General features: G+C 43.4%; 1 protein-coding gene across 1 annotated transcript in view; it reads left to right on the top strand.

The window, feature by feature from the left end:
- LOC147906326 (sodium/proton antiporter 2-like) overlaps nucleotides 1–22,417 on the top strand; it is an 82,777-nt gene extending 60,360 nt beyond the window's left edge. The window contains exons 6-10 of the mRNA XM_087378072.1: nucleotides 12,539–12,659; nucleotides 20,796–20,857; nucleotides 20,982–21,278; nucleotides 21,388–21,682; nucleotides 21,782–22,417. Coding sequence (XP_087234198.1) covers nucleotides 12,539–12,659; nucleotides 20,796–20,857; nucleotides 20,982–21,278; nucleotides 21,388–21,682; nucleotides 21,782–21,874 — 868 coding nt within the window. The 3' untranslated portion in view covers nucleotides 21,875–22,417. The remainder of the gene's footprint in view (nucleotides 1–12,538; nucleotides 12,660–20,795; nucleotides 20,858–20,981; nucleotides 21,279–21,387; nucleotides 21,683–21,781) is intronic.
- The last annotated feature ends 575 nt before the right edge of the window (nucleotides 22,418–22,992 follow it).

The raw sequence follows: 22,992 nt of genomic DNA, 5'->3' as shown, positions 1-22,992 counted from the left end.
ATTTTCATCATGCTTTCCATCTTTCCATTCCGTTCCTAGTGTTAGAGTGATGCTCCCCTCTCCACATGTCCCTTCAGACGATTGGTCACGTTTCAATCGATCAAATCTCATCATTGTTAGAAATTGACAAGCTATTTTGACTTATGTTTTGTTTAAATCAAGGTTGGTCTCTCTCTCTCTCTCTCTCTCTCTCTCTCTCTCCCCCCCCCCCCTTTTCCCCTCCTCCCCCTAATGTATCTGACATTAGATTTGATATGATGATGATGATGATGCTATGACTAAGTAGTTCTTAGCACTTAGCGTGCGTGATGCTCATTTAGTAGCTTCACCCTTTCAGCTTATTGTATCAGGTTTCCACTACTCAGTGTCATAGACCCATCGGTCTTCCATAGGTTTTAATAGACTTTTTCTTTCTTTCTTTCTTTCTTTCTCAGCGTGATGCTCATTTAGTAGCTTCACCCTTTCAGCTTATTGTATCAGGTTTCCACTACTCAGTGTCATAGACCCATCGGTCTTCCATAGGTTTTAATAGACTTTTTCTTTCTTTCTTTCTTTCTTTCTCACTCCATGAGGCATGCCGACACAAGGAGCATTTGCTGAGGACACATAGGCAAGATCCGAATACAGCCAGACTCCACTTAGAGCACCGAGTTATTCGAGCTAGACTAGACAACACCGACCAGTAAGGCTCAGGGAGACGGTGGATCCGAGGACCAGAGTGAGAGACACACTAGACTGGCCAACGGGTTGAGGCATAGATCAGACTAGGGACCGTCCCTCCATGCTCACTACATTGGAGGCAATGCCGCTGACGGCACTGGTCCATTGCAGAGCCATAGCTAGGAGACCACAGAGGACCACATGTACCGCTAGCCGTCGATGCCACACCATAGGTTTTATGCCACCACAGCAGCCTCACACATCGTCGATCCCCACATAGGCTTGGTCTTCTCCACCAGCTCCCTCCAAATGATCACCACAGTGCCGCCAGCCCCCACCCTCTCTATGAGCTCAAAGAGCTTTCTCTCTCTTTATGTACCAGTATCATTATGATCATGGATTTTTTCTTGCGTTCATCATGGGTATTGATACCTGCATAGAAGCTCCACCCCTCAACTCATTGTATCGGGTTCTTTTAGTCTCATAAACCCTCTGGTCTTCTGAAGACTTATAATTAATTTTCTTTGGCATACTTGTCAGTGGGTTGAGGCACATATTAAACTTGGGAACCTTACCTCCATGCTTTCCAGCGGGAGGCACAGCTGAGGGGATTGATAGTGGTACTTGTTCGTCACAGGGCCATAGCCACTAGACCGCAATAGACCACATTAATCGACATCTATTAGTGCCCCATCCATGGCTTTATGCCACCACAGCCTCTTGCATCGCCATCCCCTCCCTCAAGGTTCACTTCTGGGTGACCATCCCAGGATCGCCACAGCTCCATGAATATAAAGATTTCTCTATATGTATCGGTATCGATATCATCATGGCTTTTCTTGTGTTCGTCATGGGTGTTGATGCCCGTTTAGAGGCTCCACCCCTTCAGCTCTTTGAATCAAGTTCTTTAGTCTCATAGATCCTTAGAACTTTTGAAGACTTAATATACTCTCTCTCTCTCTCTCTCTCTCTCTCTCTCTCTCTCTCTCTCTCACCTCACGACACACACCACGACATTGCTCACACAAACTACCTATCATGACATACACTTTGAGCATAGCCTTTCAATTGAGTATTCTGCACATCTTTGACTCTACTGATAGATCTTGAGGACATCCCGCTTCTAGAAGATCGAGTTGCTTTGATCACCCACTCTCTCCATGAGGCCACCCCACATATCTTTACACACACCACCCGCTCCACTTGTCTGCCACCTCTTGGCACGGTATCGTGCAATTGCTACTATGATGATGTGCGTACGCCATCAACTCAGAGCTGAGACTAAGCTGCGAAAGTAATGCAAATGCAGAAGCATGCGGGAGGGGGGGGGGAGAGAGAGAGAGAGAGAGAGAGAGAGAGAGAGAGAGAGAGAGAGAGAAAGAAATTTTATTAGAGTCTTCGGAAGACCGATGGGTCTATGAGACTGAAAGAAAACCTGATACAAATCACAGTAAGGGTGGAGCTACTGAAACGAGCATCATCACCCGTGCTGAACCCTAAGTCTGATCATATATAATCAAATACATCTGGAGAGGTGGTAATGAGAATTACAACAAAAGAAGTGCTCCCATGAGGAGGAGAGCACGTAGAAATGGAGAGAGAGAGAGATCCAATGGAAGGAAACTCGTAGCGCAAGGCAAAGGGATGCCAAATGAGGAGGGAAGGGCTCAAAGAGAAGTCTCCGGATCAATTCAGCACGTTGACCTAGATGGTACATAAACTAACTGTACCAATAGTCATAACTGACTATAACTAGGCCTACAAGGTTCATACCAATGTATAAGTGGCATCTATGGATAGTCCATGATATAGCCTATAGCTCTCCCGTTGCCCACCCTTCCCACCTTCTCTCTCCTCCCCTTAGCCCCTTCCGCCTCCACCCTTCCCGCCATCCCTCGCCTCTGCCTCCTTCCCCACCTCCATCCTACCTCCATCATGCCTTCACATCCATCCTGCCTTCACATCCCTCCCCGCCTTCACCTTCGTTTCCTTCCTTGCGTCCATGAAAAGGACTAGAGCGGAGCAGAATCCTCCGTATGTCATGTCGCCCTGGCTGGTGCATAGCCGGTGATGGGACACTAGCACCCGTCAAGGGGTGCCGTGCGTCTCGGTCTCCTGGACGAGGCTCGACACAAGACCAGAGCCACCGTGACTCCCGTGGGACGCATCCCGGGTCTAAACAATGACGGGAGGCCCCCCAGAGTGATCTGTGTGTCCCCTCGATGTCTCGTGTGTCGTGCTGCGGTCGTCGGGTCGAGGTCTTTGTCACGTCTGCGGCTAGAGACTGGACGATCAATGTCACTCAATGGGAAGAACTCTGTGATCCTGCTCTGAGAGGTGTCTGATGATGTGGCCAAGCCTCGTCGCCTGAGTAAGTACTCTCTGTGTCAGACCCCCTCGTGAATGAAGGCCGCGAGGCATCTCTGATGATGTGGCCAAGCCCCGTTGCCTGACTAAGTACTCTCGGTGTCGGACCCCCTCGTGAATGAAGGCCGCGAGGCATCTCTGAGCTGGGTAGGCGAGGAATCTAGAAAGGAGCCCGGAGCCGTCTCTGAAGAGGCAGTGGTAGCGACTTCGGATCTCATAGTACTCTGGGCACTTGAAAATAAAATGCTCCTCCGACTCAACCTCCTAACAGTCGCACAATATGCATAAGCGATGCTCCCTAGGAATCCCCTCTGCTCTGTCGCTCTCTATGCGGAGGCGGTGTGATGATACCCGAAACTGTCCGATGGAGATCCGTAGTGAGTGAGGCATATGAAGCTTAGTGTATCCGGTGGTGTGATGAATCCCTCCTCCGAAATAGGAAGACATTAATCTCTGTAGAAACTTAGCTTCATTGGAAGCTCCCTCAGCTCCAACCAGGTCCTAAAGGTGTGTAGCTGCAGGAGATCCTCTCAAATGACCTGGTTGGTGTGTGGCCCAATCAGGATGGTGGGTGGGAGTACCGGAGGGGCATCTAAACTGTACTGAAAAGGAGGTATCCTATCGATGTGGAACCCTAGTCTCACAAACCATCAGTGAGTCCGTGGATACCAGTATCGCTCGTCTCCCTCTGCTGCCAACCTCATGGAGGAATCGAGAGCCAACCATGGCAACCTCTGTCTCCCTGATGTGCAGTCCCCATATGATCTAACCTGGTGTAGATTTGTGATGGTTTGAAAGGCTGCATCTAGCTGGAGTGGAGAAGCACCAAACTCGGCCTGAATGATGTGATGTGGTACAGACGGTTTCCCCTAGATCATCTGTGAGAGCATGAGGATCTGCAGGTGCTCCACCCGTGCCCACTCTATCTCTGACATGTCAGGCCCCCAACAAGGGCTACCATACATACCGGCTGGTCGGACCAAGGAGTCGAAGAGAAGAGCCTTGGTCTGAGGGTCCTGGAAGTGGGAGTGAAAGCATTGTCTCTCTAGTTGAGCCAGTGAGGCATATCCCCTGCTCGGTCTAGCCTGCATCGCTGGTCTCATCATGAAGATCGGGCCGAAGAAGATGACCCCCAAGTAAGTGTATGAGGATACAATCTCAACTGGTGACCCACCGAAAGTAAAAGTAACTTGCTTCCGTTGCATGTTTGCTCGAGAGGTGTTAAAGATCATGACCTTGGTCTTGCCAAGGTTGACCTCCAAATCATGGGATAAACAAAAAGCCTGCAGTGGATCCAGGTGTCACTGGAGCCCCTCCGGTGTGGACGACAAGAGTGCCACGTCATCTGCATAAAGAAGAATCCTGATGATGATCCCGGCAAGTGAGCAACCGGTCCCTCCGAACGCCCCATGAAAGTCTCAAGCTCATCGATGTAGAGGCCAAACAGGGTCGGTGATAAGGGACAACCCTGTTTGACCCCTATGGTACTCAGGATCTCATCTGTCTAACCTGTGCCTGTCTGAACTCGGCCTGAGACTCTCTCATATAGTGTCATGACTGCCCAGATGATCTCCTGATCAAATCCCACTGTTTGTAGGCGTGTGATGAGATGAGCTCGAGGTACTGTGTCAAAGGCTTTGCAGAAATCCACAAAGCAACAATATACCCTCTCCTTCCGTGATCTGGCCTCCTCAATGACACTCCTGAGTGTGAGTATGTGATCCGTAGTCCCATGGTCTCGCCTGAAACCGGCCTGATGCTTTGCTCTAAGCCCTCTCATCTCTACGAACAGGCTGACCGATGCATCCAATAGAGCTGCATAGATCTTAAACATCACATGTCCAATCATGATAGTCCTGTAGTTACTCAGGTCCATGGGATCCCCTGCCTTGTGGATGGGGGTGATGGTGTTGAGTGTCCAGGTGTGGGAGAAGCCAAGGCAAACAATGTCATTGAATAGCTTTGCTAGGATTGGGGCTAACGTGTCGATCCCATATGTGATAAACTCAGTGCACAGCCCCTCGTGATCCTTAGCTCGGCCATTGTGCAGTTTCAATGTCGCGTCCTTGACTCCTCCTCTGGTGAACAACGTGCAAGTGGTGGGGCGAGGTGTGTGTATGAGATCTGGAGTGGGCTGGTGTGGGACATCATAAAGATGGTGTGCATACGTGTGCCAGACTCTCGTGTCGGTGAGGGGTGATGGGGACCTACGCTCAAGGAATCTCCACCAAAAATCCTTAGAGTTGTTGCTGTACAAGATGTGCATAGAGGATTTATTTGATCTTGGTAGTATTCTAACTTGGTCTTCCTTTCTGCCGTTAGCCATTGAGCCTATAGGGTGCATAGTAAGGACAACTGGAATTCCTATAGATTGACCTTTTCAGGTGGCATAGTTAAGTATGGTTCCACTTTCCATCTGCTGAACCATTTCCTTATGTGTGTCCCCCATCCTGTACATATGATCTTGCTTTTATGGTTCTTTTGAAGTTTCATACTTGCTGTCCATGCTCTGTACGGTAATCTGTCTGTTGGCATTTGTTGCACGTCCACTAGATATTGCGTCACTCTGATCAATGCATGAAAGTCAATTGGCCTTGTGCCTGTTTCCAAAAGGAGCACAGAGTACGGGGTAGTAGCCTTGACTCCTAGATGTCGTCGTAGGAATGCTTTCTGCATTTTTTCAATCTCATTCCATGTCAATGTAACCAGACAACGCATTTTGGGCAGTAGAAACATGAAGAAGCGTTTCTGCCCGAAACGTGGAAGTTTTTTTGAAAAATTTTTAATTAAAAAAAACTATTTTTATTATTTATATAAAATAATTTATATAAAATACACTAATTTTACACGTTTCTAGACGAAATGTTTGTCGAAATCTCGAAATGTTTCTAGAAAGGTTTCTTGTGACATTGTTCCATGTAGATGGAGACATGCTGCCTCCCCATACTTCTACTCCATAGAGCACTGTTTGGACCACATATGCATCAAACAACATATTCAGGATCTTCTAGTTCCGGGTGTCAGTGTGCTTGCAATCATTTTCAAATTGATAGTGTTTTCCCCAACCTATATCCAACCTTCTTTGTGCACATTGCCACCATTTGTGGTCGGCTGGTATGTCGATGCCTAAATATTTAAAGGTGTTGACATATTCAATGGGCTGCCCCGCAAAGCTGATGACAGGAAGGTGTTCAGGTTGAGTGGTGCACACTGCCACAAGCCCGCTTTCATTGCAAAAGACCCGAAGTGTCTGTAGTAGTTGATGCATGGAATCACAGTCATATGCAAAAAGAACTATAGAGAGAGAGAGAGAGAGAGAGAGAGAGAGTCTCTATTAACATCCATGGGAGACCAAGAGGTCTATGGGACAATGTGAAAACCAACTAGTACATCAGCTTAGGGAGGGCACAGGGCCTCCCAAAGAGTGCAAAGGCAGCTCCATTTTATTTAAAGTACCTAAGTGATAATCTAGCAAAACATACGTAGATATAGCTGGCCATACATCAGTTTAAGATTGAGAGTCTTTTGGTTTTGATTTAAACTCTTTAATGAGTGCTACTCCTTCATGATAGACTGCCCATTTACCAGCCTTCCTCGCAGCCCGAACCTTTGTTAATTCCTTTGCCTTATCCTTCAGTTGAGCTCTTGTGAGTTCTTCGGCTATCCATAGCTTAGTCCCTTTCGGCTTATGAGATTGTCATGTAATGATAGCATGACCATTACGCCTACCGATCTGGACTACTCGAGCTTCACCATCATCATTAGGATTGTCATCTGCGTCAGCTGTCCAATCAATAGTAGGCATGGCTGCTTTGACATGTGCAGAGGTATCACTGAATGATTCCTCTTCTTTATACCATTCATTTGGACGCCCCCCAACTCTGATTTGCAAAGCATTATCCTTTCTAGCTGCATGTTCTTTAATCTCTTCCTGAATAGCAACTTTGTTGATCTTTGCATCAAACTCCACAATCACTTCTTGCTTGGCTGTCTGCACTTCTGTTTGAACTAGATTCTTGACTGTAGAGACTAGTTGGGGGGTAAGTCTGCACTTCTGTTTGAACTAGATTCTTGACTGTAGAGACTAGTTGGGAGGTAAGGGGGGAAGCATTACATTACTTTACAACCTCGTCAATGACTTCCTTCTTACCAGGTCCTTCCAAAACTTGAATTCTAGTTATGGCATCCGCCAGTTGCATCTTCAGCTCTGTCACTTGATCTTGCAGGAAGCAAATCTGTTCATGATACCCAATAATGGGTCGGTCAAAAAGACCACCTTGGTCATAGATATGCGCATACGGGGAAGGCGTCCTGGTTGCAACCTTGCCGTATCGGGCTCTGCTATTGGAGGTTGCTGGAGTAGAGGGTGATTTTGAAGAGGAGGGTAGGCTAGGCCATTCTTTGCTGTGAACCATCTAGAACTGTAATGGTACCTTATGGTCAGAACCAGGGAACTTCTCGGAATCCTATACAGTTTTGCCTACAGAGATGAGACGAGGGATACAGGGGGGGTTCGAGGGTTAGGAGGAGTTGCAGTCCTTTACAGATCCACACTTTTTGGGGCCATCTCAATAGAGCAGAGAGATGTACATTCCAGGTTTCTTTGGATCCGGATTCGGCACATGGACAGCCGGGATCTGTTTATTGCAATTTGCTACTCCCCCCTGAGACCTCCCACTTTGTGAGAGATATTCGAGGTGAGTATGAGACATCTCCATTTGTTGCTCTTTATCAGTCCATTGTTGACTTCTCTAGCCGTGGAGAAGTCCTCCTAGTTGGGGACTTCAACGCGAGGACAAGCGCTCATCAGGCACCACTTTTCGACTTAAAGATGATTCCACTCTACTACCAGACATTGACCTTGAGGAGGCAGGTATGCTACGGGTTTCAGTTGACAGACGAGGACCATTCATATGCTGAAAGGTCTGTCATTATGTGTCTCTCTCGGTCTCGGCTACGTCATCTCCCCACTGACCTCTAGTCAGTCTCTCTTGAGTGGAAGAAATCTAAGATCGTCCTCTGGTTGGACTCCATTATGACCTCAGGATCTCGTCTCTACACTCTAAGCAATCGATCTATGTATCGCTATGCCTCATGTAGATAAGTCAAAACAAGTCTCTAATTTAGGTGGACTAAGAAAGTTGCGAGTGGTCCAAAATTGTTCTTGAAGGCAGTGGTGTTGTCCTTGGATCTCATAGTAGACAAGCATCTGAAGGAAAAGTGCTTCTTTGACTCAATCTCCTACACGTCGCATCCCTCACAAACAGTGTTAGGACACCCAAAACTGCCCAATGGAGATCATCAGGGCATGTCAGACATGGATTCGGTACAGCCAAGAGAGACAATAAAACCTAAGGCATGTGGGAGATGGATCCATTATAGCCAAGAGGATCAAGCTCAAGCATAACTACTTCCATAGAAAAGAGAGTAGAGGATTCCTAATGCCTCAAGACTACTTTTGATACCAATGTTGACCATCTTAAGTGGGAATCTCACTACGCTACGCTTCTACTTGTACAGGAGAACAAAGCAGCACAAGGGAAAAATAAGAATCCCGTCAACAAAGGAACGCACTCTATTAGGAACAAACCATATGGAGGAGAGTTAGCCCCTCACTTTCCCACCATAGCTTATGGGCACGAGAGAGAGTTTCCCTACAATGAGCTACCTAAGTCCCACATTATAGAAAACCAAGGCCAAAAACCAAACTACTCTAAGGTCCATTAAGTCTTCACCTAGGAGAGAACACTCCCAAGATCCTTAAACAATAAGCCCTCCACTTCTGCTAATAATCAACACGTAGTGTCATGGATGTAGCTCTCATGCTACATAGTTCTAGTAGCTAACATTCATGTATCTTAGTCTTTCTTAGCATTGATGTCGTTATATGCTTTTTCTTCTCTATAATTTTCTCCAACTCAATTCAAATCAGTGGAGTGATTTCAACAAATCATAACGTATGTTTCAAGCAATAATAATTAATTAAGGAAATTACCATGCCTACATCTACTTATGAGTATATAAACCTTCAGAGCGAGAATACAGAACCATTCCTTACTTTAGAATAGATGTGTGATTATTATATTTCTTTTTCTCATGCTTAGTCTTTGGTAAAAGCATACACTATTCAACCCTCTTATTTTTATATGATTTATTCGCAAAAACAAACAAAAGGAGAACAAAAGAGAAAGAAAGCATAACTTCATGTGTCTTTTCAACCTTGGCTCTTGAATTTCTCCTTGTACTCCCTTGCTCGAAGGCCCATGCTATTTTTCGAAGGTCATTCTATGGCTCCTCATTGAGTATAGGATGCTCAGCGTTACTTGTAAGAAATGTCCTCCAAGATTTCTTGAATGAGCTTCCCAAAATCATGACCTTGCTTGGGGATGTGACTTTGCTTTCATCCATCCTTTATGCAAGATCTTGACGATCACTTGAAGCAAGATGTGTGTTGAAATTGCATGGCTGCGCATCCATACAAAACTATCCTTCACTTGCAAGTGAATCGGAGCAATAGTTATCTATCTATTGTTATAGACTGAGCTGCCATTCCTCCCATGTGCTGCACCATCGTGCAATAAAAAATGAAAACAACTTATTAAGCAAAGCTTCGCTTATGTTCTTATTAGTACCCAAGCATGCTGTCATCTAGGTTTTGGAAGATTACAAAATCTCTTGGGTAAATCTAAAGCTTTGAACTCCCAATCGAAACAACAAAAACTTTAATAGCAAAAAGGACAAAACAAAGCGCAAAGAGAGAGAGAGAGAGAGAGAGAGAGAGAGAGAGAGAATTCAATTAGGTTAAATATCCACCATAACACACACAAGCAGGAGGGGAGGGGGGGGGTGGCACACTAATGCTAGCACAAGAGAACAAAGATAAACCAACAAACATGTAAGAAAACACATGAAGCACGAACGCAAACACAAGCAAATAATTATTATCATTATTTTTAATTAATTATTTTAATTTTGAAAATAAAACAAGAGAATGGGGAGAAAAACTAAAGAAGTACCTAAGAGTAGATGACCTCCAAAATGTAGAACAAATCTAAGATCCAAAGAGAAAATGGGCTTTGAAGCTCCTCAATTTTGGTTTTGACCTAAGTCTAACAAACACATACTCAAAGACAAAACTATCTCCAACCCCCAACGTTTCTTTCAGTCTGCTAACATGAAAGACCACGTATACTCAAATGCCGTCAAGTAGTTGCAACTTGTAGGCCACATCACTGATCTTTTTTAGATCTAATATAGACCACAAAAGTGAGAAGATATTTTATAAAACTTGGCCAGTTCTCCAACCTAACAATCTTTTGGGATTCTCAAGTAAAACCACTCCCCCTCTAAGAGAACTCGAGGTGAATACTTCTGGTTGGCATAAGCCATAAAATTGATCTCTATCTTGAGCAATTTTTATTCCTTTTCTTGCAAACTACAAGATATCTTGTTGCTGTTGTCGACCAATCAGTTGCACTAGGTTGGTATCCATCATCAGCATGAGAGATTGAACTGGACTAGAAGCATTTCCTCCGAAGAATCTTAAGTTCCTTGCATGCAAAATTGTAAATCTTTGGAGCCCAATAGGTATCTACTTCTAATTTCCTTGATTGTTGAGTCTTATGTCTTTCAAATTTATGATTAACTCTAGTTGCTTTTCCCACTAATAGCTATTTTTGAAATTTCCATGTTGCATGAGGTCAAGTTCCTTATTGCAAAAAGGTGGAGTGGATGAAATGTCCCATGGAGTGGATGAAATGTCCCATACATGGGATGGCACTCTTCTACATCCTCTATTTTAATCCTTTGAGCTCTTCATGAATTCATCTTTAGTGTCTAGTACAAAGAGAAGCGGATGTTGATGGATACACAATTTTCCAAGAATTTTCCTTTTGTTAGTTTCTCTTCAGCTACTCTTAGTGGTGGGAGACATATGGACACTCTTCTAAAATCAGAGATCTTTGCATTGCATATCCTTGCTTATGTGAGTACATCACATCTTATTTTATCTTGGCGATTGAATTTCTAAACAAAATTCCGTAGGGAATGTAGCTTTTGCATTGTATTCCCTTTTGTGCGCAATAGGATTGCTCAGCAAGAGTTTCTCCTTCTAGAAGTACACCCATGTGCTCTAAATAGTCATCTATGAATGTTAGGAAGTAAACCGTATCTCCTATTGATTTGACATTCAAAGGACCACATACATCAGAATGTATATGTTCCAAGGATATCTTTTTTTCTTGAACTCTTCTTCGGGATCTTTTCACAATCGTCCTTTTCCATGATACATCTTTTGCAAATCATCTTCTCTTGATGAGGCAATCCGTTTCCTCGTCATGAGGACTAGGTTTTGTATGTTCGAATAGCCAAACCTTTCATGCCACAAGATTTCTCTCCTACTTAATTGAAAAGCCTTAAAATAGATGATGTCAGTTTATAAAGGCCTTTTCCCTCAATTCCCCTAGCTATGATTTTGATGGCCTTGTCTTGTCTCGAATTAGCCAAACCTTTCATGCCCTACTTAATTGAAAAGATATAGGCCGACATAGATGATGTTAGTCTATATGATGTCAGTTTATAAAGGCCTTTTCCCTCAATGCCCCTAGCTATGATTTTGAAATTATTGGCCTTCTCTGGAATGACATATTCTCCTTCATCAAATTCCACCTCCTTGTTATGTTTAGTAATGGGACTAGCAGATAGAAAGCTTTTCTTCACACCTAGAACATACAAAACGTTAGGTATGTCCCATATGTCTTTATTCAACATTCGTATTGGTATACTACTAGTACCCTTGATTTGATGAAGTCTGGAATCTCCTAGTTCCACATGGCCACTGCCACTTTTCTCTAAGAGAGAGAACCATTCCTTGTGTGGATTGAAGTGACTGGAGGCTCCAGATTCAATGATCTATGACTCATCAGCTTGATCAGACTTATTTGGTTTTGAGATAGCTAAGGCCTTCTCAGAATTACTAGTCTTGTCTTGGCTACATTCGCGGTGTCTTTACCACTACGTCTAGAACCATGTCTAGCCATATCTGCCTTTTTCTTCCAACATTTAGAAGCGAAGTGACCAGGGTTTTCAAATAAAAGCACTGCCCTTCTTCTTTGTGTCATTCCCTTCATGATAATCATGTTGATACTCAAAAGTAGAATTCTGCCTTGGTTTAGGATTGAATAAGGAAGCAATTGCATTCTAGGAGGGTTCTATTGCACGGTAAGTGGACTTAGCTAGCACTTGTAGCTTTGGAACTTATAGGTGATGGTACGATATAGTAAGGGTCTACATGGGTAGGAGACATGGAACGAGAAGCATTGGATAGTGGCGCAAGGGTGTCTAAGACTTTTAAACCAGAAAATTTGGGCTACTTGTCATGTTTAGGGTGGCATGCCCATATGGATCTTGCTTTAATCATTTGCAGTATTGCTGTTAGAATGTTGTTCTTAAAAGAAAAAGGTGAAGGTGCATGCCCACATCAGCCATTATACTTTGATGTTGGTACGTGTAGGTATTTTGGAGCAGTCGTGGTAATTGCTGCAAATGCTGGTGGTGCTTGGACTCCAATTGGAGATGTAACAACTACGATGCTATGGATTCATGGACAAATTTCAACTATACAAACTATGAAGGTTTGAATTCAATGAGAATAACTAACGATTTTCTTACCCATCTACATGTACATTCCTTGATGGTTTTGGCTGCAAAGCGGTGTGTTTACCATGGTCTCCTTTGTAGTATGGCTCTCTATGTTTCCTTGTCTCTTAGAAAGTTTTCTCAACAAAGCTTTTATATATCAAACTGTATGCTCATGGAATTTAGCTAGAGGGGTTTGGCAAAATTGCAGAGGCAAATGCTCAACCAGCTTATAACCAATTATTGAACCTCTACCCAACCAAAGGGTGATGGATCCCCATATTTTACAGTCCCAAATGGAAAGAGCTGCCTTAACAGTTAGATCAAGTGCCCATTAACAATCCCAATTGGAATCTTACTGGGAAACAGCCCCATAAATAATGAGGTAAAGTTTCAAAAGGGTGGATTCAATATGCACAAAGTTCACCGCAACCAGAAGAAGAGATGAGGATATTTCTTACTCTTTTGGGGTCTAGTGGAAAGCAAAGGGGAATTCTGGTTTGCTATTCAATACAAGACTGTGCGGTGTCTACTACATGAGGAGTAAGCTGTATTTCGATTTTACTTGATGGTAGTATTTAATAACAATAAAGATGGCATGAATGTTTAAGCTTCTTTGATTTTTGCCACGAGTCTATCTTATACACAAACAATGATGGAAGCACATTTGATTATGAGAAAGTGAATACTTTTTGGCCTGTTTTAATCATTTCCTTGGAGTAAAAGGGCTGAGGGTGAAGGCAAGAGAGTGAACTTAGGAGCCTTTCAAGCTAGGCCAAAGTGTTGTGGGATTTATTTATGGTATCATGAATGTTTCATTTATGCGAGGTGTGTGAGAAAGCCTTTCAAGATCCTCATCTTTATTGGTGTTGCATGTTGCATAGTGGCACAACAAGAGTGCTCTCTTGAGCTATCGGAACCTAACATAAGGCATTCACATAAAGACACATACAACAATTTAATGCATAATGAGCAAGTAATATTCAAATAGATACAATAGGAGACAATCCCATCATGTTTGGAATGTCAATGCTTCACCCTCTTCCTCTAGTTTAGTCTTTATTTGCTCATCTCTAAAGCCTCAAGGAGGAAAAATCCATAGGCATGTAAGGATAGGCTATCATAGAGGATTCATGGGCAAAGAGGGGGTTAACGTGGGATCTCACCAACTCGCGTGCAGCTGTCCCATATGTACACTTTGTAGGGTGGCCAAACGGGCCACCATCTGGGGCAATTGGCTTCCCAAATGGGGAAGCCAAGGGGCTTGGGAAGCGGCGTGCCAAGGCCAGCAAATGGTTTGCCAAGTTGGCTGGCAGGCTGACCTCCTACTACTGAAAAGTTTCAATTGTACTCAGCCCTCTCCAGCCCCTCTTTTGAGCAGCACCAAGTCTCTCAATGGAAGTGAGTTCTCTCTCAATTTCACTATCATCCAAATCCACAAAGCAAGAGACCATATGGACCCAAGGAACTATCAGACAATTGTTGTAGCCATTTTTGATGGCTAAAGTATATGGTTGAGCAGATGAGGGAGGTTTTGGGAGACTATTCGAATTTGGATTGCACTCTTAGAGCCCTTAGTGAGGGAGGCCAGGCACTGCAGATAGAATGCATTTTGTTGCTATGTTGATTTTTAGAAGGGCTTTGATTTGATCCTCTCATTTCACGACTTTGAGTGTTGGGCATTGCAGATGTCATTTGGTTGTCATGGCCTTATACAAGAGTTTGGTAGGCAGAGCCTACACTAGACATGGGATATCAAAGGAGGCGAGTAGCACCATTGGCGTGAAGCAGGACTACCTCCCACTTTGTTCGGACCTTACATCAATGAGTTGGCCTCTTTAGGGGGGCACTCTCAAAAGAGATAGGGCGCATCATTGGTAGACTCACATTTCGATCCTACAGCATATGATATTGATTTTAGATACCGTAGAGGGCTCACAAAGACGTTTATTAGGCTTTATAGGCGCATGTCCTCTAGTTGTCAGGCTGGTATGAACCGCCCCTTTCATGTTGAGCATAGGTCCTATGAACACACATCCCAAGTATATATAAGATGTGGACAACCTCCTCAGGCTTTCCCACTACAGTATTGACTCATGCCGAAGGTGGGAATCCCTAGAATTGGAAATCATGCACATATTGGATCTCATAGAGTGCCTCACTAATTACATTGGAGAGTAGGTCCTTATGTGGACAGTCTCCTCAGGTTTTCCCACTAGAGTAATGACTCATGCCGAAGGTGGGAATCCCTAGAATTGGATATCATGCACATATTGGATCTCATGGAGTACCTCACCAACTACATTGGAGAGTAGGCCCATTTTTAGCACATCAAGACAAAATCCCTTTTCTTTGGCTCTTTAGTCATGTTGGCAACATTTTATGTAGGGGCTTTTAGGGGGTTAGAACTTAGAGAAGGAACTTTCAGATCAGTTGTAGAGGTTGGAGGCTCTCTGGAGCCCCTCACTTGGCAAACCTTCAAATTTCAGCTGAGCGATAGAAAAATCACTCTATTCTTTTAGGTGCCTATTCATGGAGGGATTGCAATGAGTCGATGATGGAGTGATTGCAATGAGCCTATGGTGGGCTAGGTTTGGGGAAGACTCTATGTGTCCTCGCCACTACAAGTCTGCCAAGGAGTCAATTCATCATTGCTTATGGGACTACAGACAGGCAAGGGTTTTTTGGAACGGGATTGCTAGGATCTTCAGCACCTTTGGTCCTTCACGCTTCTATATGACATGGGGCTCAGTGGCTTGGCTTTCTCTTTTGGGGCCTCTGGTCTTCTTTGAGAGGCAAGATCTTCTTGGGCCGACGACATTTCGTTGAGTATTGCTCTCTAGATAATGTTTATTTCTCCCCTTCCAGACCAGTGCATGCTTTTGTGGATATCTCTTGGGAGATACTGGCAAGTATTGCAGCGTGGCATATCTGGAGAGCAAGAGGCACAAAGGCATGGGATGGATCGTAGGTCCATCCCTCTCATACCATGGTAATATTTGGACTGATACCATACATACTCTTTATAGAGGAGAATGTGGATTACTTCTTCACTAGGATATGCCTTTTCAACTAACCATGGAGTGCTGAAAGAAACTCAATATGAAGCTTTTCTATAAATGGATGCTGAAGTGTGCATGGGTGTGAGCATTTGCTTTTATACTTTGGTCTACACCCACCGTTGGCGCTGATTATGTCAGTGTGGATGTCATCGTAGCTAGTTCATGCGACCCATGATGGAGTTTATGGTTTTCAAGCTTGTAGCTATCATGAGGTTGAAAGCTCCATCATCTCTTGTGCTTTCACAAGATGAGTGTGGGATGTTCTTGGATTCATGTGTTCTGTGTGAGTGTGTGTATTCTATGTGAGCGTGGGATTCATATTTGGCCTCTTGACAAACCTCTAGCTTGGTGGAAGGTTTGGCTTGTCGTTCTTGTTTCCATCCCAAGGAGAGAGTTCTGCATCTGCTTTGGACTTGCCCGGTTGCTATATATTTTCTTACTAGATTGGGAGCTTATCTTCTTGCTCGCTTTCCTAGTGTCTCTTTGGCATGCAGTTTTGGTTTTTTGGGAGATATGCTTCTACACGGGACTATGACTACTTCTTCAGTTGGTGTCGTTACTAGGCTTTATGGTCTCTATATTCATGCTCAGAATTCTCATTTGTATGGGCATTCCTCTGTGGATGTTTCTCGTTTTTTAAAATTCTCCTTGCATCAGTCCCTTCTTGATGCACTTGCTCAGGGAAATCTTCCTCCGGCCCAGTTAGAAGTGTTCTTTCATTGTTTTTAGTTCTTCAGCTTCGGATGTACATTCTCTCTTAATGACGTATTGCCTTTTGCAAAAAAGAGAGTGTGTGTGTGACCTTGTAGGCTAATGAGTGTGAAGATCAAGAATGTTCAAACCCCCATGCATCCTGGGCAAACAAACATAATTGCATTTGAGAAGACGAAGCGCCTTACTATCATGCTTGGTTCGCCAAAAGCATCCCATAACCTTAGTGATAAAAATTTCTGAATATCCCAAGAAGACCAAGGAATAAATGGCAAATAAAACTGAACATAAGCCATGGCCCATGAGAATAGAATGCATGATCCAAAGGTGAACATGTAGTGGCCAAGTGGATAATTTCTTTTTGGTGCATCCGGAGCTATAAGCTTTGTCCCAAGTAGCGGGTTTTCTTATGGCGTTGCTTGGTAGGGGCTTTACTAGTGGGGACTTCACTAGCTTGCTAGACATATTGCTTCTTCAGCATGTCCTACTTGTTCTCATCGGCAGGAGCGTGTGTTAGACCTGTCCTCTTGCCCGTGCTTTTCTCTTCAGATTGACGACATGGCTTCGTGCTCGTTTTCTCAGGATTTCGTTCGGCAAGGCGTTTTGGCTGTTTGGTAGACATGTTACTATGCGGGACTATGTTCGATTCTTCTCTTGGTTTCGCTATTGGGCTTTCTGGTTGTTGTATTGTTCTCGCACCAATCAACTGTATGAGTACTCTTTAGAGATGTTTTTCCTTATTTCCAATTATCTTCGTATCGGTCTCTCCAAGATGCTCATTCGCTTGGAGATCTTCCTCTGGACCAGTTAGAAGTGTTTTATTACCGCTACTCGTTTTGAGTAGCAGTGTCAACTTTGGACAGCTATGAATGTACATTCTTCAACATGAAATATCTGCTTTACCCAAAAAAAGGTGTGTGTGTGTGTGTGTGTGTGTGTGTGTGTGACAGAGATGTTCCCACTCCAGAATCTTATTCTATTACAGTTAATAATGTTGCTATGGGGAGTGCCTTTTACACGTTGAAATGGGGTCTTTTTGCAGGTGCATGCTTTGGGTGTAGAAAATCTGGGTCATGGCTTCACAATGCCCCTTGATTTTGCATAAAATGCCTCCAGATGTGATGCCTTGCCTTGTACAAAAACAAGGATGCCGCTGGGGCTTTTGGGGTTAAAATCGAAGGCAATAAACCAACAAGTGCAGCATAGGATAAGGGGGAGGCTAAGGTTATTACTAATGGTAATGATTTAGGCTCAACCTAAAGTCAAGGAAAAAAATGATACTGATTCTTGGCAGACTCTGAGGAATAAAGCCAAGGAAAAAATTATACTGAAACTTGGCAGACTCTGAGGAATATTGTTATGGTTAGGAGAGCTCTACCTCCTTAGACATGGAATGGTGCATCCTCCAATGGCCATACCCCTGCAGAAAATTTAGGAATTGGCATCACATGGGCTGCAATGGCAACAAGTTGTACTCTTTTCCCAGAACAAAAAGTTACCTGTTTGCTCCCCTCTCATCAGGTTGTTGTTTCAAATGAGGGTAACGCTCAGATCCTGAGGTGGACATGCAGTCTTGATGTATTGGCTTGTGAGATTACCAGTGTACATAGCTATTAATTTGATGACACATAAAATGTTTGACTTACAATGTACAGGGTTTGTGTAATGGAAAATATTTTGGCAATAGATTGCAACCTGATATAGTAGCCTTGCAGGAGCATAATCAGCATAGATATGCTGGTCAGTCAGGGAATTTCGCTGGCTATGATGTTTTCTACGCGGGTGGCACTGCTTTTTTTGGTGTGGCAGTGCTTGTGAAGCATGCTCTTCAACTAGTTGTGGCTTATAATGATTGAGAAGGTCGATGGATTGTTGTGCAACATCTTCTTCAAGAAGAAATATATGAGTTTTCTTCGGTGTATGCACCGCAATCCTCAAATTGAAGAGCATTAATCTGACAGGCTATGCTACAATATCTATGGGGGCAAAATGTTTTTTCAATGTGGAGATTTCAATAATGCTCCGCATCCCGGAGATAATATTTTTGGACATATGCATATTCTAGCTTCAGAGCAGGTGTAGTGGGCTTAACCTCTCCTTCAATTTGGTCTAGCTGACCTTAGGAAAAAAACGTGGCCCTTGCTTCCTAGTTTCACTTTTCCAGCATAATGTGCAGTCATCTTACAGGACTTGATTGGATCGGTGTTAAATATTTAATGCACGACAATTCAATGTCTTCACTTGCTCTATGTGGGCTGATTATGCATTTACGCATTCAGATCATGCTCCTCTCTGATTGAAGCTCTCCTCTGTGATTTGCAAAATGACAGGCTACTGGACAAAAGGCTAAACAATAGTTATTTGCAGCATGACACTTTCAAAACCATGGTCCATGATGCCATTGCTGCTCTTTGGGCGTTGTCACATGGTCTACTTATGTTGCTTGTGTGCAGCATGTCATACTTGACTATGGCAAGAATTATATTCATGCCCTTAGGGAGGATATAGCAATGGCTAAAAGCACTTCTTAGGACTTGGTGGAACTTAGCTCCATTTGAGGCTTGTCTCGTGCTGAGGCTGATTGTTGATGTCAGACTAGATTTTTCTTGCAGGGCGATAATCGAAGAAAACTAGAGAAATGGGAACTAGGGCCAGGCAGAAGGCTTTTATTGTCAAGGGCTGCTCCTGAAAGACCTTTTTTAAAGAGACAAAGTGATAATATTTGGGTGAAACTTGTGGATGGTAGCTGGACTTCTTCACGTGCTCAACTTGCTCAGGCTTGGTTTATTCACTTTGCTCAGGATTTTGATTGTCCTTTTCCCTTCTCAAGGCTGATGTTGGCATGGCAGAAACCACTGCAACACGTCAGTCCTATCCTCACTCCTCATCAAGCCATACAAATTGAGGCCCCTTTGATGAAAAAGAATTGAAGGAGGCACTCAACTCGTGGCAAATGGGAATCTCAAGGATGGGGTGGTCTTACTGTGGAGTTCTTCTTGCCCTATTAGGATGCCATTTCAATTGCATTGTAATATATGATTAATCATGCTTAGGAATCTCAACATATGCCATCTTCTTGGGAAAAAGGATTGGTTAAACTTATTTCCCTGCTGAGAAAACCCTACAGGGAAGGGCTAGAAACAGTAAACAACAGCAAAGGAAAAGCCTTGAAAGGGTGAGACCCGTAGAATTAAAAAATGGACAGAAGATTGAAAGGGGGCAATGTGCCGAGAGAACCCCCAAAGAAAGGCAAAATATGGATAAAAAAGGCGAATTTGCAGCAAAGAAAAAAAGGGGAAATTTAGCGAGACAGAAAACATGATTTATCTACACGCCCACACAGACTCCAGCACTCCCCAGGAGGGGGCTGAACAGCACAATAGACGAGCAGCAAGCTCCTCCACGACCCTCTCTCTTTCTCACTCACACACAGTACCACACGAATGCGCACACACACACACACACACTCTCTCTCTCTCTCTCTCTCTCTCTCTCTCTCTCACTCACTCACACACACACACACACACATTTTTGGTTGTAAAAGAAATTTTGCACTAAGAAGCATTCACATTCATGATTCATAGTTGTCTTGAAGTGAGACAATTACTACTCATATGCTTAAAAAACCTGAAAAGAAAACATATTGTAGCTGCTTTAGTAAAGAACAGCTAGTACAAGAAAACTAAAAACAGTGAAAGAACACTTCTAGCTGGGCTGCAGGAAGATCTGCCATAAAATTTGCATCCTGCAGAGAGCGAAGCAGGGAGGAACGGAAGAAATGATAAACATCCACAGTGGATTCTCCATAGAGCTGAGAGTTGGGCATAAACAATACCTACATGGATCAGTCTCTGTTTTTAGAATTCTGTCTTGCCACATAAGCATATGTGAGGCAATCTTTGAGTTGAGGTGTTGTTTATGTTCTTGTAGCTTGTTCTAGCAATAATTCTTTGATTCTTCTTTCCCGAGGGACATGAATATTATGATGCATGAAAAACTCATAAAACTAAAAAAGGCACTGAACTATCATGGTGAGATTTAGCTTTGGATGGATCACTTGGGACAGCATCTCTTCCATTGTTATATCTCTGCTTTTCTGCAGAAGTAGGCATGAGAAGAACCATCTTGTGGATTGCATATTGAAAAATGGACCTAATACTGGAACTAGAAAAACTGTGCAATTATGGGTTGTTGACATTATAGGTATTTAACCCAGGTTAAGTCATCTCAACATGGTAGCTGGCTTTAGAGTGCAGCTCCGTAGTAAAACCAACTTCTCATAAAGTTTAGATGGGATGGGTTAGGATGTGTCATGATATGGAACCGTTTTTGAGTGCTCTTGCTACTTGGGGATTGCAGGGCTTATTCATCCCGTCAGCTATCTCATTGGCAGTTCCACTTGCTCTCATGTCATTTAGCAGGTCGGTGTTTTTCGTTCTTGTGATATTAATTTCCATTTCAACGTAGAACAAAGTTTCTTAACACGTGGGGAGCGTTATCTATATAGTTTTCCTGACTTTTCTGAAAATGGTTTGATCAATGCAGTGAAATGAATGGGAAGGAGTTAAAGCCCATGTTGGCCTCAGAGCCAATGGCTCCCAGAGGACGACTTGTCTTTGCTGTAGGCATTGGGGCACTATTATTTGTGCCGGTTTTCAAAGCGCTTACTGGTCTTCCACCTTACCTAGGAATGTTGCTTGGTCTTGGGGTTTTGTGGATATTGACAGATGCAATCCATTATGGGGATTCTGAACGTCAAAAATTGAGAGTACCTCAAGCACTTTCTCGCATCGATACCCAAGGCGTTTTGTTTTTTCTAGGAATTCTTCTTTCTGTAGGAAGGTTGGTGAAAGATCTGTTGAAGCTGAGGAGAATGAATTGCTTTTGTGTTTCATTTTTAGTTTCTCTTTGAATGCATACTGTACTGAGAATGTATGGTTGTTACTGACAGTTTGCAGGCTGCTGGAGTGCTTCAAGAACTAGCAGAATATCTGAATGCCAATATCCCTAGTGTGGAACTTATTGCAAGCACCATCGGCCTTGCCTCGGCTGTGATAGACAATGTACCGCTCGTGGCAGCATCTATGGGGATGTATGATTTATCAACATTTCCCATGGATAGTAAACTTTGGCAACTCATAGCCTTCTGTGCTGGCACAGGAGGGTCCATTCTGATAGTTGGATCTGCAGCTGGGGTTGCTTTCATGGGCATGGAGAAAGCTGATTTTTTTTGGTACCTCAAGAAGGTGAGTGTTGAATGTCATTTTCAGTATTTTCAAGCATTATTTGTACATGATGGATGCTAATCAATTTCTTCATTGCTTCTCAAATTGTGTTATGTGCAGGTCAGTGGATTTGCATTTGCAGGTTATGCGGCAGGAATAGTGGCCTATGTGGCAGCTTCCCAGATTCATCTTTCCTTAGGACCTGGCACATAGTCTATGATGTTGACGGTACCCATGTGAAATTACTTAGTGCAGATACATGGATGTGCAGCATATACCTGGGTATACTTACTGTTGACTGGTTCTGGAAAACAATCGCTTTGTATAAACAAAGAAGGATCGAGAACATCCCTCCCACACAAGAAGGGCAGCATGGTGATTGTGGGTGGTTATAGCTGCCAAATACGCACCTTAAGATGCCATTGCGCTTAAAATTTACGACATAAACGGGTCACTGTTAAAATCTCTCTCTATGATCCGGTGCTGCCTTTCGAGCAGCACCTAAGGCAGCACAGATCATCTGATAATTGATAGTGGTGAATCTGAACTAGACTGTTGTGATCAGAGCTTCCATAGCTCTGCTGAAAATTAGTAAGAATAATGCTAAAGGCACTTTCAAATTCTTGCATTGGGTATTGAAATCATTGTGTATTCAAGGATCTTGAATTTGGCCTCACAGAGGTATTGTGTTCAAAAAAGCAATTCATCCTAGTTATCTTTTTCCCGCGCATGCGACCCTCCGCCAACATTGCCCTATTCCTCTTGGGTGCTTTCGTTTTGTTCCTTCGTCTTTCCTTCATAGGGAATTTGTTTGAGGGGGAAACGGAGGGATTCTTGCACAAGATTATGGACATATAGCATAGAGTGCTAGTTTACAGGTATTTATTGTAAGGATGCACAATGCCAAAACATATAATAAAGACTTTCATGCTTGACTCTTTGGGTTGATGCATTGTTCATTTTGTAGAAATTTGCAATGCAAGGGACTCCCTGTAATTTAGTTGGAAACGAAAATAATTTACTCTATTGTACACTAAAAAATTTCAGAATGCTTGGCTCACATTGAATACCTCTCTCTCTACACATATGTTGTGCCTGCATGACCCCGTGCATGATGCTGTTGAAGCACAACTGGTCTATGATGTCATGCACGAAGGATTTGCAGACACAAGAAAAGAGTGGAAAGACTCTATTCCATCGGTTGGTCTCATGGTTGAAGTGGATGAAATTGTGGATCCAGTTAGAGAATATGCAAAAAATACAGTCATTTTATTTTATCTAGGTCAGATGTTAGCTGTTGTAGAGATAGGCAATTGGTTAGCTCGAACACT

Source organism: Dipteris shenzhenensis, chromosome 1 (assembly GCF_047967505.1).
Source record: "Dipteris shenzhenensis isolate YYH24624 ecotype China chromosome 1, Dip_SZ_1.0, whole genome shotgun sequence".
Taxonomy (NCBI): Eukaryota; Viridiplantae; Streptophyta; class Polypodiopsida; order Gleicheniales; family Dipteridaceae; genus Dipteris; species Dipteris shenzhenensis.
Note: the sequence above shows the minus strand (reverse complement) of the source record. Positions and strands in the feature narration are given on the sequence as shown.